General features: G+C 36.8%; 1 protein-coding gene across 4 annotated transcripts in view; it reads right to left on the bottom strand.

The window, feature by feature from the left end:
• PPP3CB (protein phosphatase 3 catalytic subunit beta) overlaps nucleotides 1–1,517 on the bottom strand; it is a 37,407-nt gene extending 35,890 nt beyond the window's left edge. For all 4 annotated transcript variants that reach the window (XM_077778736.1, XM_077778738.1, XM_077778737.1 and 1 more), the window contains exons 1-2: nucleotides 1,321–1,517; nucleotides 513–637 (exon numbers count right to left, since the gene is read on the bottom strand). In XM_077778736.1, coding sequence (XP_077634862.1) covers nucleotides 513–637; nucleotides 1,321–1,348 — 153 coding nt within the window. In that variant the 5' untranslated portion in view covers nucleotides 1,349–1,517. The remainder of the gene's footprint in view (nucleotides 1–512; nucleotides 638–1,320) is intronic.
• Nucleotides 1,518–15,491: the final 13,974 nt, after the last annotated feature.

Raw genomic sequence — 15,491 nt, 5'->3', positions numbered from 1 at the left:
TGTTAAGTAATGATCAATAGGTCATTTTAATGCCTCTTAAGTTTTTTTAAAAAAAATGAATACTTTCAGAATACACAAATGACTTGGGTCTTAATAGCTATAGAAAGTTGGATAGAAACACTACGTTTTAAGCAATATGAACATTATAGTATGTTTTACTTAATCAGAGAAAATTCAATTAATCTTTTTTCACATAGGGTAATGCAAGAGGGGTAAATAGCACTAGCTCCTTAGGGCCACCAGATAACAGAACAATAAAGAGCCCTGAGTTTGCACATAATTTCCACCAGGAAAAATTATAATTTTATAAACATAGTAATACAAAGAAAACAGAATAGTTTGAAAGGCAGAAGAGAATAAATAGTATTTTTACCTAAAACCTTCAGAATATGCAGAGGTATTAAAAAGAGCCCAATAAAGGTACTTTAAGGAGCTTATTTTACTAGGAATTAATGGAAATCATCTATGGTAACACTTAAAAGCAAATCAAATGACAGTATTATGATTATTACCTCTATACTAAAATAACCTCTGTCCACATAATCACCAAGAAAAAGGTATCGTGTATTAGCAGGTGATCCTCCTACTTCAAAAAGTTTCATCAGATCAAAAAATTGGCCATGGATGTCACCACACACTGAAACAAGAAGATTATTAGATATGAAAAAAAAACTCTGAAATAACAAATTTTACTTAAATTCTAATTTCTTTCACATAAGAGATAATGTAAATTCTATCAAGAAAAGTCTCAGAAGGAAGTCAGAGTCTATGAAGAGTCCTAGTAGGGATGATGTGTACCCAAGTGTTCATGTGCTCAAGATCTAGAACAAGATATGACAAAAATAATGAAATTTGTAGTTAGTGACAAAATATTCACCTAAATTTATAAAGTTCCTCTTCAGGAAGCCAAGTGTATGTTTTAAGATTACAGAATTATAATGGTGGCAGTAAAATCTCCATTCTAACATAACACTTTCTATTGAATGCTATGTTGACACTGAGGTATTTGCCCCTAATAATTGAAAGCAAAGTAAGTAAGAATTTGTTGAATCAAATTGGATTATGGCCAACACAACTGATGAAACCTTCACAAAAGCATATTAGACCAACTTCTGCACTCAGTTACTTAGGATCATGCTTATTCACTGAAAACAGGCAAAAATTCAAAAAAAATTACAAAAAATAATTTGGAAATTCAAGATAATGTCCATGTAATATTAATTTAGCATACCATAGGCTGAAGAATAAGCAGCCTTATATCCAAGCAACTAAACAATGGTATAATTTAAAAAACAATATCCAAAACATAAATAAGTATACCTGTAATTGGAGCCTCTACTTCTATCATGGTTTTCTCTCTCCGAAGGATGGCAGCACCCTCATTGATAATTCTAAGTGCAATTTCTTCATCTACCCGACCTTCTTTTACTAAGTGGTTCTTCAAAACATCAACCCTGGGTATCCCATCCAAATCAAATACTTCTTCAGATGTCAAGCGATGTGTTGGGGGAAAAGGTACAGCTGCAATTTTTTTTAATTAATAAAAAATAAATCACTATTAATATATTAACAAAAATGGATCTAGATAAATAAGAGTAAAACTTGAAAAGCTGGAGTTATTTATTGGATAAAGGTATTAATTTTTTAAAGGTTTTTTTAAAAAAGAGTAATCAAATTATACTTTTTATTAATCTTTATATAATAGCATGTTCTTTGTTGAGAATTATTAGAGATGAACTGCCTCAAAATTAAAAGTTCTCCATATGTTTGCACACACAGGTGGATTAGGAGGAACTTAATGGAGGACCATGGGAGAGGAGAAGGGGAAAATAGTTGGGGAGAGGGAGGGAGGCAAACCATGAGAGACTCTTGAATGCTGAGAACTGAGGGCTTATGGGGGTGGGGGAGAGGGGAAGGGGGGTGATGGGCATGGAGGAGGGCACTTGTTGGGATGAGCACTGGGTGTTGTATGGAAACCAACTTGACAATAAACTATTTAAGAAAAAAAAATTAAAAGTTTCTTTCAGGATAACTAAAGTTTTCTTTAAGCCATAACATTTTTTTGGCAGAATTCTCAAAACATTATACACACTTCACCTTAAGGAAGCACAATAAATGTAACTTAATACCACATAAGCCTGAATAGAAAGAAATCCCAAATGTAAGGTGATGTACCATGTTTATAATAAGGAAGTTAGAAACAATGTTTTCTGACCAACTTGAAAAGAAACTCTCCAAGGGCACCTGGGTGCTCAGTTGGTTGTGTGTTCGACTCTTAATTCTGGCTTAGGTCATGATATCACAGTTCACCCATGTCAGACTCTGCACTAACTGCACAGAGCCTGCTTGGGATTCTCTTTCTCTCTCTCTCAAAAATAAATAAACATTAAAAAAAAAAAAAAAAAAAGCTAAGGTCACCCGGGTGGTTCAGTCAGTTAAACATCCAACTCTTGATTTCAGCTCAGGTCATGATCTCTCAGTCATGAGATCAAACCCCACAACAGGCTCTGCACTGACAGCAAGGAGCATACTTGGGATTCTCTCTTTCCCTCCCTCTGCCCTTCCCCTACTCGTTCTCTCTTGTTCTCTCTCTCTCTCAAATAAACATTTAAAAAAAGAGCTAGTTCCTCTTTAAAAAAAAAGAAAAAGAAAAAAAACTTTAGGGGCTCCTGGATGGCTCATTTGGTTGGGCATCCGACTTCGGCTCAGGTCACGATCTCAGTTTGTGAGTTAGAGCCCCATGTCAGGCTCTGAGCTGTCAGCAGAGCTGTGTCTCCCTCTCTCTCTCTGCCCCTCCCCTTCTCACACATGGTCTCTGTCTCTGTCTCTCAAAATAAACATTAAAAACATTTTTAAAAATTTTAAAGAAATATAAATAGAGATAAATATAAAATTTAAATTCATTTTGATGCAAATATAGATTTTTCTTAGTGTTTATTTAGTTTTGAGGAGGGAGGGGTGGAGGAAGGACAAAGAATCCCAAGCAGGCTCTGTGCTGACAGCACCGAGCCTGATGCGAGGCTCAATCTCACAAACCATGAGATCATGACCAAATCAAGAGTTGGACACTTAACCGACTGAGCCACCCAGGCACGCCACATACACAGATTTAAAACAGCATTAATAAAAGGTAATTTTGAAATACTGCTTTTTCTCCTACCTCCTATGTTTTATAAAACACCTTCATTCAAAATCTTTATGCACATCTTTGAACAAATGTATGTAATGTATTCCTTATCACTGAAGGCATTTTTAAGTCCTCTAACACTCTTTTCAAAGGTTAATCATCTTCACTTCCATTTAAGTTGTTTGATACAGCACTTTTTGAATATATATAAAATCTTATCACTGCAAATTCATCCTAAGCCACAGTTCCCATATATATTAATTACCAACTGCTTCTAAAATTGCTATTTGTTAAACACAATGGGAAACTAAAAGGTCTATTTTCAACAGTAACTAGAACAATTCTGAGGTCATATACCTAGGAAAAATTACTACACATCTGTTAAATTTATTTGATTCCTTTTCATTGACTCAGACAAGTGACCTAATTACACATTCAAAATCAGCTTGAAGTAGTTTTAGACTCTTTACCAAATAGTACAGTTTTTCAAAACAAAGCAAGAGAGAAATTTATAGTAAGGGTCTATATATAGACTCTTTTCTGAAATAAAAATTGTTTTAGATAAAACTTACTTTATATTTGGGCATATACCATATAGTATTTTCTTGATGTTTCAGAGTCATCACTGTAAATATCAATTATTATACAGAAGCCTGGAAATGTATAGGATCAATTGCTTCTTTACATTTCAACATAAACAAACTAAAAACTAAAAACAGGAGGCTGAATTAGAATTATATCAATTATCTGAGAAAGAGTAATTAATAAGCACGTTCTACTTACTAGGAAAAAAACAGGAAGAACTCAATACTTTAGAAGTGAGACAAGAACTAAGGCAGAGGGATGTCAACCAATTCTCAGACTTTGAAATCACCAATCCCTCTTGCTTTCTTTGATACTTGGTAAAAAAAATTTGGACTTATTTGTTCTTCATTAGAACATTTATTCCCATTACTTTTTACCACATTTAGAACAAAGCATTAAAATACACTTTGTTCCCCCAAATAAAGTTATGTCCAGAGTCTAGTAAAATAAAAATCTGTTAAAGTATGTTTTTTCTCTAGCCATAGATTAAACAGACCAAACTTGCCCCTAATCAGTAAATTAATTGTTTAAGAATTGCAGGTTTTAATAACTGACTGTTAAATAAATCACAAGGTACTCTGGGATATTACAAATATGAAAAGTTCAAATATCTCAAGTACAAATTTCTGAGATCAAGATGGGATCATATTTTCTTCATCAGGTCAAGAAAATTTTTTATCACTCTATTCAGGAAAACATACTGTTTAATAAGATGTTGCATTCTAGACTATGTATACTTTCTAATAATCAACAACAAAATTCTACTACTGGCTAAATTCAATTCAAAATACAGAACTTCCTAAGAACCCAACTGGGAGACCGGTCCCCTTCTCCCCAATTCAACCAGCCACCAGTGTTACTACATATTTTCATTTTCATGCACATTGTGAATGCTCCACTGCAATTCACACTGGAGTACTGCCCCCAAAGAACCAAAATGTCTTTATTCACTGAAAAAACTGCTCATGAGTAAGTCATCTATAGACCTATGCTTCTCCACTTCTTTTTCAATTCAAGGCATACCTGTACATGTCAAGACTAGCTGGGATACATTCTAAGGAATAAATACAGGTTGAAAGGTAAACAAACGCCACCATAGATAAAAAGCAGATGAAAACTTTACATCAATGTTGTTCTAACACCACAATGTTGAAAGCAGAAAATGAAGTTTCAAAAAATATATTTTAATATATCAGTAAATAAGAAAAGGCACATAGAAATGGATGAGGGAAAAGGCATGTGCTCTTTGTAGGAGAAAGGAGCTGAACAGGCAAAAGAAAGCCAACTGAATAGAATTTGGCCTAACAGGGGTTAATTATTGACCCTGTTGGTCAAGAGTTAAAAATTTTTTTGTCATCAAAAATATTCTTGGGGTTCTTAGGTGGCTCAGTCGGTTGAGCATCTGACTCTTGATTCTGGTACAGGTCAAGATCCCAGGGTTATACGATAAAGCCCCATATCAGGCTCTGTGCTGAGCATGGAGCCTGCTTAAGATTCCCTCACTGTCTCTCTGCCCCTCTCCACTTGCACACACTCTCTCTCTAATAAAAAAATGTGTGAGTGTATTCATTCTTTTTTTTAATTTTTTAAAATGTTTATTATTTTTGAGAGAGAGGGAGACAGAGAGCAAGCAGGGGAGGCAGAGAGAGAGACACAGAATCTGAAACTGGCTCCAGGCTCTGAGCTGTCAGCACAGAGCCCAATGCAGGGCTCAAACCCACAGACAGCGAGATCATGACCTGAGCTGAAGTCGGCCACTTAACCAACTGAGCCACTCAGATGCCCTTATATATTCATTCTCAACTACTTTGTTTGGGAATTCTTAGTCATTTTAAAGCATTCCCATCTATATTTGGGCTTTTAAAATTTTTTCTTTTGGGGCACCTGGATGGCTCAGTTAAGCATCCAACTCTTGATCTCAGCTCAGGTCATGATCTCATCATTCTGTTTGGGAGATTGAATTCAAAGCCCACTCCCTTGCTCTCTGCCCCTCCCCCACTCGTACATGTGCACTTCTCTCAAAATAAATAAATAAAAAGTTTTTCTTTTTATTTTTAATTCATCTTTAGCCAATTATTCCTGCTTCTCTAGGGTTTTCTTCTAATATATTTTTCCTCTTTATTTTCACACTATTTTTTCTACTCTTCTAAATTTTTGATAGGGAAAAAGCAGAAATATAAATGTATGTAAATGTAATGTAAATGGTCAATAACTGAAATGGCTGAAAAGGAGGATTCACTGTAATAAACTAAAGAGCTACAAAATAACCGCAAATCACCAAGTTTCCAACACTAGAAAACTTGATGTGGTAATATTCATTTTGACCAAACTATTCTGTTGAAAAATTTCCTTTAACTCAAATTTTGGCATGAAGCACTCACATCTATATAGTAATCAATAACATTCACAAGTTATTTTCATTCAGATTTAATGTACGGTGACTAAAAAAACATCTAAAGCAAGTTTTAATTTAGGAAGTTGGAAATACAAACTAGGACTACGTATTAATCAGGGATAGGGAAAGAGCACAGATACACTTTTTCTACTACTGGGTAAGGAATCCTAAAAATTAACTAAATCCTATTCCCCAACTCTAAGCAAAGGCTACAAATTATTAGCCCCACGAAGCCACCAACCCCAATTGGGGTGTCCGCAGCCTATGCCAATTGAACAACTTTATTACAAAGAATCATTCAAAGGCCTGTGCTTCTGATCATTGCCCTTATTGGTAACTATCCAAATAAAATCCATCCTGTCATCTATGCTTCTGAATTTTTCTCGGTATTTCTCTTACACCATGCCATATTTGGCTGTTCTCCTCCTCCTCAATCCTTTGTTCATTTAGGACTCCAGAATTCCCATTAGTTTTTAAGAATGTTTGTTTATTTTTGAGAGAGAGGGAGAGGCACAGGGAAGGAGAATGGAGGAGCGGCAGAAAGAGAGGGGGACAGAGGATCCAAAGAGGGCTCTGTACTGACAACCAGAGACCCCAATGCAGGGCTCAAACCCATGAACCATGAGATCATGACCTGAGCCGAAGCTGGTCACTTAACTGACTGAGCCACCTAGGTGCCCCATTATTTTTTTAAACTCATTCCTCTTCCCCCTACACACACACACACACTTTAGATCTTCACAATAATGCTGTCTTCATCTCTTTAGCTTAATTAAATCTTAGTTATCCTGAAGGACATTTCTCAAACCCTTTTTTCAAAATGGATGCTGTGCAGTTTTCCACACTCCACTACTCTCAGCAGAGAAGGCTTTAGTCTCAAGTGTTGCTTTGCATTACCACTTTCAATTTCATCACTCCACTTCAGAAAAAAATACCTTCTCCTTTGAGATTCATGTCTTCTAGATAGTTTAATCTTGTCCCTGCCATCTACTAAACTTCTAGTCATTTCTCACATGCAACTCCGGCTCCTGGCGTGCAAGCCTTCTCCACGCTAAATCCCATCATCAATGTCCATGTATAATGATCTATTTAAAACTTAAGAACTGAGAGACTGGAGTTCCACTCCACTTCAACTCTTCAGCCTTGGCCATTACTGCTCTGCCTCTGAAATCCTGAACTCCAATCTCTCACTCAATGATTAAAACCACCTATCTTTCCAGTTCCACTCCCAATACTCCATCTGTTCAATTATATTAAAAATCTGGACAGCCCGTCCTGATCAACTCCTTCTGGACACCTTTGCTTCTTATAATTTTAAAGTATTCCATCATTCACCCACTTTTTAAACATCCTAAATTGTTTTGCCCATTTGTCTTATTATACCTATAAGGGAAAACTGCAATTCTTGAATGAATTAGCTTCTAAACTTGGGTGCTATGTATAAAACCATCAAAATGGCCCCATGCTACTACAAACTCATGGTCCCCAACGTAGTTGGTCATTGGGACTTCTCAGTAATCCTAGTAAACATTATGTCTCCCATACTTCTCAGTAGAAATTTCAAATGGTCCCTTCTTGAACCCTTCACTCGCTTTATATCTTACTCAGTTCATCAACTTTGTATCCAATTTAAGAGAAAATGGAGGCCTTCAGACCAACTTCACTTTCCAGCTCCTCTCCATCCACACATCAACACCAGTATGCATCTTTAAATTTCTTCCCATCCAAGGAAGAGGTATGTCTATCCATTACTAAACGCTACTTGCATCCTGAATCCTACTCCCCCAACTTAACTACAGTCACCCTCTCCACCCCTTCCATGATCCTACTGTTGCTTCTGCCTCTCCATTGGGTCTTTCCTTTGGGCAATTAAACATACTTAAATCTTTATGATCTTGTAAATTCAAAGGGCGCCTGGGTGGCTCAGTCAGTTAAGCATCCAACTTCAGCTCAGGTCATGATATTGTGGTTTGTGGGTTCAAGCCCCGCGTCAGGCTCTGTGCGGACAGCTCAGAGCCCGGAGCCTGCTTCAGATTCTGTGTCTCCCTCTCTCTGGCCCTCCCCTGCTCGTGGTCTGTCTTTGTCTTTCAGCAATAAATAAATATAAGAAAATTTTTAAAAATTCAAACAAGTAACTCTCTTTTACTCCTCATCCCTGTTTCTGTCACATTATCCTTTAAGTACTAAGCTCTTTGAAAGGGTATTCAAATCTACAATGGGTTATCTTCCTTTTCTCACCTTTTGTCTATTTTCCTCAATACATATTTATCTGGTTTCTGCTCTATTCCTCCACCTTATAACTCTCTCCTATCTTGGGTTCTTAAAATCACTCACCTGGTTTTTCTTCTACTTCTCCAGTCACAACTGATTCATCTATTTCATGGACTTCTAGTCTTTTTCCTGATCCTTAAATATCAGTGTGTGTCCTCTGATTCTGTCCTTGGCTCTCCTATCATACCACTCTAAATTAGTGATCTCATTCAGAAGAACTACAGTTTCAACTAAAATCTACATTTTGAGGACCCTCACATAATAGATTGCTCAGTCTAGACCCTTCCCCTAAACTCCAGATCCCCAATAAACTATCAAATATCTCCACTGGGATATTCCATACATATCTCAAACTTAGTATGTCCAAAATTTAATGTATGATTTTCCCCTCTAAGCCATTACCCACAGTTACCCATTGAAGAATTGTCCTAGAATTCTCTTTATTCCTCACCCTACATGGCCAATAGGTCCTAAATACTTACCTGAATTGTTTCTGCTCCTTTGGTTCTGAGACACCGAATGAGGACTTTTATTCTAGAATTACTACTATCTTTCCAATTTTGTCTACTCTACAACACTCAGAATATGCTTTTTCTTATATGTTTTTTCATTTATTTATGAGAGAGAGAGAGAGACAGCATGAGCAGGGGAGGGTCAGAGAGAGAGAGAGGGTGACACAATCTAAAACAGGCTCTAGGCTCTGAGTTGGCTGTCAGCACAGAGCCCGACGTGGGGCTCAAACCCACTAACCGTGAGATCATGACCTGAGCCAAAGTCGGACGCTTAACCGACTGAGCCACCCAGACACCCCAGAATATGTTTTCTAAAATGCAAATCTCAAACTTCTCTTGATTCAAGACTGGCTTTATTATACAAAATCCAAATTCTTTATCTTCACATGGCATGCAAGATCCCTTGTGATCTGAACCTTGCCTACATTTCCAACCCTCATCTTTTGTCACTACCTCACATCCTAGATATATTCTATACTCCAGATACTTTATTTTCATTTTTTAAATTAATCACTTATTTTTAATCTCTATACTTTTACACACCCTATTGTTTGGGAGTACACTATCCCCATCTTTTACCTAACTTCTCCTTGTCCTTAAATGTCACTTCAGTGTTCCAATTCTTGAAAATTCTTCCTCATGTTTCCCTAGGTTAATGGCGTCCCTTCCTTTGTGGTCCTGCAGCATAGCATATAATTAAGACCTATATCATGGCATTTAACAATTACACTGTAAATACGTCTCCCCGACACTCTTATGAACTCTTTGGAAGAGAGGGGACTATGTCTTTCATCATTACACAGTGATTAGAACATTGTTGAGGCACCTGCGTGGCTCAGTTGGTTGAGTGTCCACCTTTGCCCAGGCCATGATCTCAGACTTGTGGGTTCAAGTCCCGTGTCGGGCTCTGTGCTGACAATATAGAACCTAGAGCCTGCTTCAGATTCTGCGTGTCTCCCTCTCTCTCAAAAATAAACATTAAAAGAATTTTTAAAAAAACATTGTTACCAAAGAATGTCTACTAAATTAATGATACATTTTCTAAAATACTTGTATATCATGACACTAAACAGCAATGACAGTATATTTATACTGCTTTGTTTACAAAGTACTTTTACATACATAATCCTACATGATTTTCAGAGGCATCCTGGGAGTTTAGTAGGGCAGGTTTTATCCCCATTTCACAAATGGGATAACAGGTTCAGTGAAGTTAAATGGCTCTCAAGGTGTTTCAACTAGTAAGGGGCAGAATCATAGCTGAAATTGAGGTCAGAATGCTATACCAGTCCAACCTGTCCTATACCAACAATGCTCTTCTGACAAAAAGTCATCAAAAGTCTTCTCATCATGAAAAGGGGCATAACCCACCCAGGCGCAAGGGATAGAAGCATGCACTGGCCACATCCTCTAAGAAAAGAGTCAATAAATCCTACAGCACAGTCTTCAAAATTTCAAGGTATCCCTTGGGTTCCTTTTAGTCTGTGGTGGTTATCTGAATATAGTACCTTTCACTCAAAATTGGTTCTCTTTCCTGTCTTATTTTTGACATGGTTATCACCACTCTCTATCACTGGGACTTAAAATTTTGGTGTCCTTGTTCTCTTTCAGGGCTCCAAGTCCTATTGATTCTTCAAATTCTCTTCATTTTCTTACATCTCCGTTGCTGCAATGCTAGTTCAAGTTCTTATTACTTTGTGTACTAAAAAAATCTAAGTCGGCTCTACTTTCCCTCCCCCTTAATTATACAAAGCACTGCTATATTAACCTACTCAAAAATTTTGTGTAGTTTCTTAAGAACTGAATAAACGGGTGGGGAGAAAATAAAGAGGAATAAAAAGCCTGAAACTTATTTCCAAGATCCTTTTCTATTTGACCATTCCCAGTCTTTTACATGTCATTCCAATCTTTGCCCCCCAACTATAATTGTTCAATTTAATCAATTCCTAAAGCAAAATTAGCCTGATCATTGTTTCCTTAAAAAGTTTTACTCTTCTACCTGTTCCCAAAACCAATCACTGATCCAATATGACCTGCCTTCTAATACTGCATCATACCTGGTTTCTCATTCAGAATTTGCATCATATCTGGTTTCTCATTCCCTTAATTCATACTTTGGTCATTTTGTACTTGGACTATTTTGCTCCTGAGATGATGAATAAAGAGTTTTTATTCCCCTAGATTACTACAATGTTTTTTAAGTTTTTTTTTTTGTTGTTTTTTTTTAACATTTACTTGTATTTGAGAGAGAGAGAAAGCAGGGGAAGGGCAGAGAAAGGGGGACAGAGGATCCAAAGCAACCTCTGTGCTGACAGCAGCAAGCCCGATGTAGGGCTCAAACTCACAAACCACGAGATCATGATGTGAGCCAAAGTTGCTTAACCAACTGAGCCACTCAAGTGCCCCCTACAATCTTTTCAATTTTGTCTACTCTACAAACTTGGAATACTCTATCTAAAATTCAATAGTTAATCTTCTGATATTAAAAACAAATTTTTTTTTTTAACATTCATTCATTTTTTGAGAGACAGAGACAGCATGAGCAGGGAAAGGGCAGAAAGAGAGGGAGGGAGACACAGACTCCAAAGCAGGCTCCAGGCTCTGAGCTGTCAGCACAGAGCCTGATGCAGGGCTTGAACTCACGAACTGTGAGATCATTACCTGAGCCAACGTCAGATGCTTAACCAACTGAGCCACCCAGGCACCTAAATCTTTTGATACTCTAATTTAAGCCTCTCCCCTGCTATTTTGTTCTACACAATATTATGGTACCTTTCAAAAACCAAGATACTGGATCACTCTTCTATTTTAAAAGCTTCAATAATGACTACCATTGGTTGAATATTTATCACGTGCCAGGTCATGCACTGAAGTACATACTTTATTTGGACCATCTCCATTAATCCTTCAAAAACCCCATAATAATACTTAATTAACTCTATTTTACAGATGAGAACATTGAAGCTTGGTGATATTAAGTATCTTGTCATAGTGGAAAGGTTATTAAGGTAGAGCTAGGATTCGAACCCAGGCAATTGGTCTCAAGAGGCTGTGTTCTTAATCATCCATAGGCTATACTGCTTATTAGCTTAAGTTTCAGCTCAACTTAGTGTACAAAAGACCATTCATTTCCCACTTTGTCTCCTGCCACTCCTAGCCAAGCACCTTACATATTACTCTCACACACATTTTCAAGCTTCCTCCCCACCCCCTACCCCCAAACTCCATGCCTTTCTGCTGCTGTTTTCCCTACTCCAGTCCTTCCTTCTTTCTGGAAAAATTCTTCTCCTCCTTCAAGGCCCACCTCAAAACATAATCCTCTCATTGATGCTTTTTCTCCAAATAAGAGAGTCAACTCCTTCTTTACAGCTCCAATAGCACTTTATACAAAATGCATTATATTATTTATCTGCAATGATACCTCCCTGACTACTCCCTTACTTAACTGTATCTAATCCAAGTCTGTATCCTCAATGTCTAATAATTATGCTTTGGTACTAAATAATTGTGGCACAAATAAAGGGTCCCAACCCTCTGCCAATTTATATCCTACCCTTCCTTCAAGGCCTCTTTCTTCCTATACAAACCCTTGCTGGACCATTCCAGTCCAGAGTCCTCACCATCTCCGCTGAACCCAAAAAGAGTCACTGGCTCTGTCACTTACCTAGCAATTAATCACCCATCCTTATGACATATATAAATAACTTTTCATGAATACTTATTTCTTCAAGGACCAAGGCTGTTCTTCATTTTTTATACTTCTGTTGTCTTCCTATAGTCCTTAACATATACAGCAGGCATTTACAGCAGCCATTTAATAAATATTTGCTATTTGATTATTCTGGTGTTCCAAAATAAATTTTACGTAACATACAAGGATGCCCAATTATCTTCAGCTAATTTTATCTCTGTGTGTAAATAAACACTTTTATGATAAAATGAAATGAAATCATATGATTGGTATTAAGATAAACCTCATTTAATAAATCAAGATTCTTTTCACCAAACTTTTCCCTACAATTCTTGCTAATTCACTCAATAACTCTGGAACTTGAAGCTTTGCCTTACTACTGAGCAGCTGTATTTCCTCCTTGGCATTTTCCTTCTAAGATGACAGTTACCACAATGTTCTCTCTCCTTCCCTCTCTTCCTCCCTTCCTCTATCTCTCTTCCTCCCTTCCTCTATCTCTTTCCCTTCCTCTCTCATACACACACACACACACACACACACACACACACACAATTTTCTCCGTTCCCTCACTTTCTCTAGGACACATAGTACTGAAGATGTATTTTAGTATGCTAAACAGTTTAATGGGGGTGGAAGGAAAAAGAAAAATCATTTTCAAGATTTTTAGGGGCACTGGCTGGCTCAGTCAGTTAAACATCTGACTTCAACTCAGGTCATGATCTCATGGTTTGAGTTCAAGCGCCGCATCAGGCTCTGAGGTCGGCCCAGAGCCTGGTTCGGATTCTCTATCCCCCTCCCTTTCTGCCCCTCACCTGCTGGTTTCTCTCTCACACAAAATAAATAAATGAACTTTAAAAAAAAAAAAAAGTTATCTTTTTGGATAGGTAAGTCCACAAAATAAGTTTTGTAAACAAAAGTTAAAATTCAAGTTGCTTTAAAATACGATGAAATAAAACTAGCAAGAAACACTAAGTAGCCATGTGACCCAAAGATGTATGTGGGTCATCTAAAAGTCTGTAATGAAAATAAGCAATCCTAATAAATCTAAGGTACTAGACAATTCTTGAGCCAAGTGACCTAAGATTTATTAGCAAGACAACTGGCAACAGAACCTAAATGAATGGTAGGTCTGCTCATCAGAAATAATAAATCAGCTTAAAAAACACACAAACATACTTCAGCATTTTGGTTCAGTCTGAGCGTCTGATCATTTAAGACTTAAGGTTAATATAACCTAGGAAGTAAAGAAAAAATATTAAATGCAAAAGAAAGTTGTCACATTGTGCATACTAAACGAACATATACACAATATAGACAATGCACTCTAAGTGATAAAGGTGAATTTTTTTATATCAAGACCAACAGACTTAATAATCTCAAGAGACAATCAAGTTTTACAAATCTGGGATCTCATTTATACAGCAAAAAAAACTTGAAGTATTTTAAAATATCTGGAAATAAAAGGTAGCATCTGGACAATTCAGGTCAAGTACATTGAGGGGGTGAGGGGGAGGAGGGAGAGGAATATACATTAATTCAGGATTTTATGCTTCAATTACCATGCCAATTTTGTTGATGTGGCAGTAAGGCACTCATGCAGATACAATTAGCCATTTTTCCTAGTTTGTTTCTATTTTATTTCCAGCTTATTTTAGCTGAAGAACAGAAAAATGCTTAACAGAAAATACTTAAGAGGGCATATTATCTCAGCTAAACCACTGGGCTATAGCAACTTTCAAACACAAAAATTTAACCTGAGCCAGCAGCAGCTGGAGTAGGCTCAGAAATGAATTTGCTTGAACTAACCAGGAAACCTATTCATCCATAATCAGTGATATAATAATTTCAGTAAAAAGCTAATTACATTAATACATGAATCACCTACAGTATTGCCAGATCTCAAACTTCACATGAAGTGAACTTCAGGAATGCGATCTTAAAGATAAAAAGATCTTACATCCCCTTCAAAACCGGCCTCCTAACTAGAAGTGCAAAAGCATAAAATTTAGAGACAAGAAGGAAAAGTTTTAGAGAATAAAAGACTACCTGTACCTGTATGCCAATGATGGTCTCCATAATATTACTATGAAATGGTATAGATGCAAAACTAGCACATATTAGACCTCTAAGAAATCTGAATTTTAACAAGCTGAACTAGCACCAGGGTCATGTATTTTCTGGCAAGGGTGTTCTCTATCATCAAATAAAGCATTATGGTACAATTACTGAAAGAAGGCAGCCAAGAAAGAAGCCCAATGATGAAATCTAAAAAAGGATTTCTGTATGAAAGGTGAATTTCCCAGTAATTTCTGAGGAAGCCAGAACTGAGATTCCATGAGCAGTGCAAACTAGTCTTGTTGCCACCATCTCTAAACATGTGATCCTTATCAAGCATTCCAATTGTTAACGAATTCCATAAGGAAATCAAAGTTGTCTTGGTGAAGTATATACGACCAAGCACATGAGATCTTATACCCATGAGCTCTACGGATAATTTTATAAATTTATAATTTTCCACACCAACAAGCTCTTTTCCTATTTACCTAAATCAAATGACTTTTATTCCACACTAATAACTTATAAATATGACTGCTGTGGATTCACAACTCACCCCTAAGGAATATACCTTATGTTTGCAATCTTATTTTTACTGTATTAAAGGAGTACAGGGAAAACATTACCTATATTATAAAAAACAAGAAGATTCACAAGCATAAGGAGAGCAAAAATTCACTGTTTGAGAATGTGACTGGATGTCCTATCTAACAGTCGGGTGAAAAGTGACCACGGAAACGAACATACAACACAGATATGTAATCAGAAAAAGAAGAGACAGCCCATGTCTCTGCTCCCAAACCCCACAAAACTTCAGATAAATGCCTGGACTACCAATGTTCTTTCTCTTCTTCT

Source organism: Crocuta crocuta, unplaced genomic scaffold (assembly GCF_008692635.1).
Source record: "Crocuta crocuta isolate KB4526 unplaced genomic scaffold, BGI_CrCroc_1.0 scaffold167, whole genome shotgun sequence".
Taxonomy (NCBI): Eukaryota; Metazoa; Chordata; class Mammalia; order Carnivora; family Hyaenidae; genus Crocuta; species Crocuta crocuta.
The sequence above is the reverse complement of the archived record's forward strand: the minus strand, read 5'-3'. Positions and strand labels throughout refer to the sequence as shown.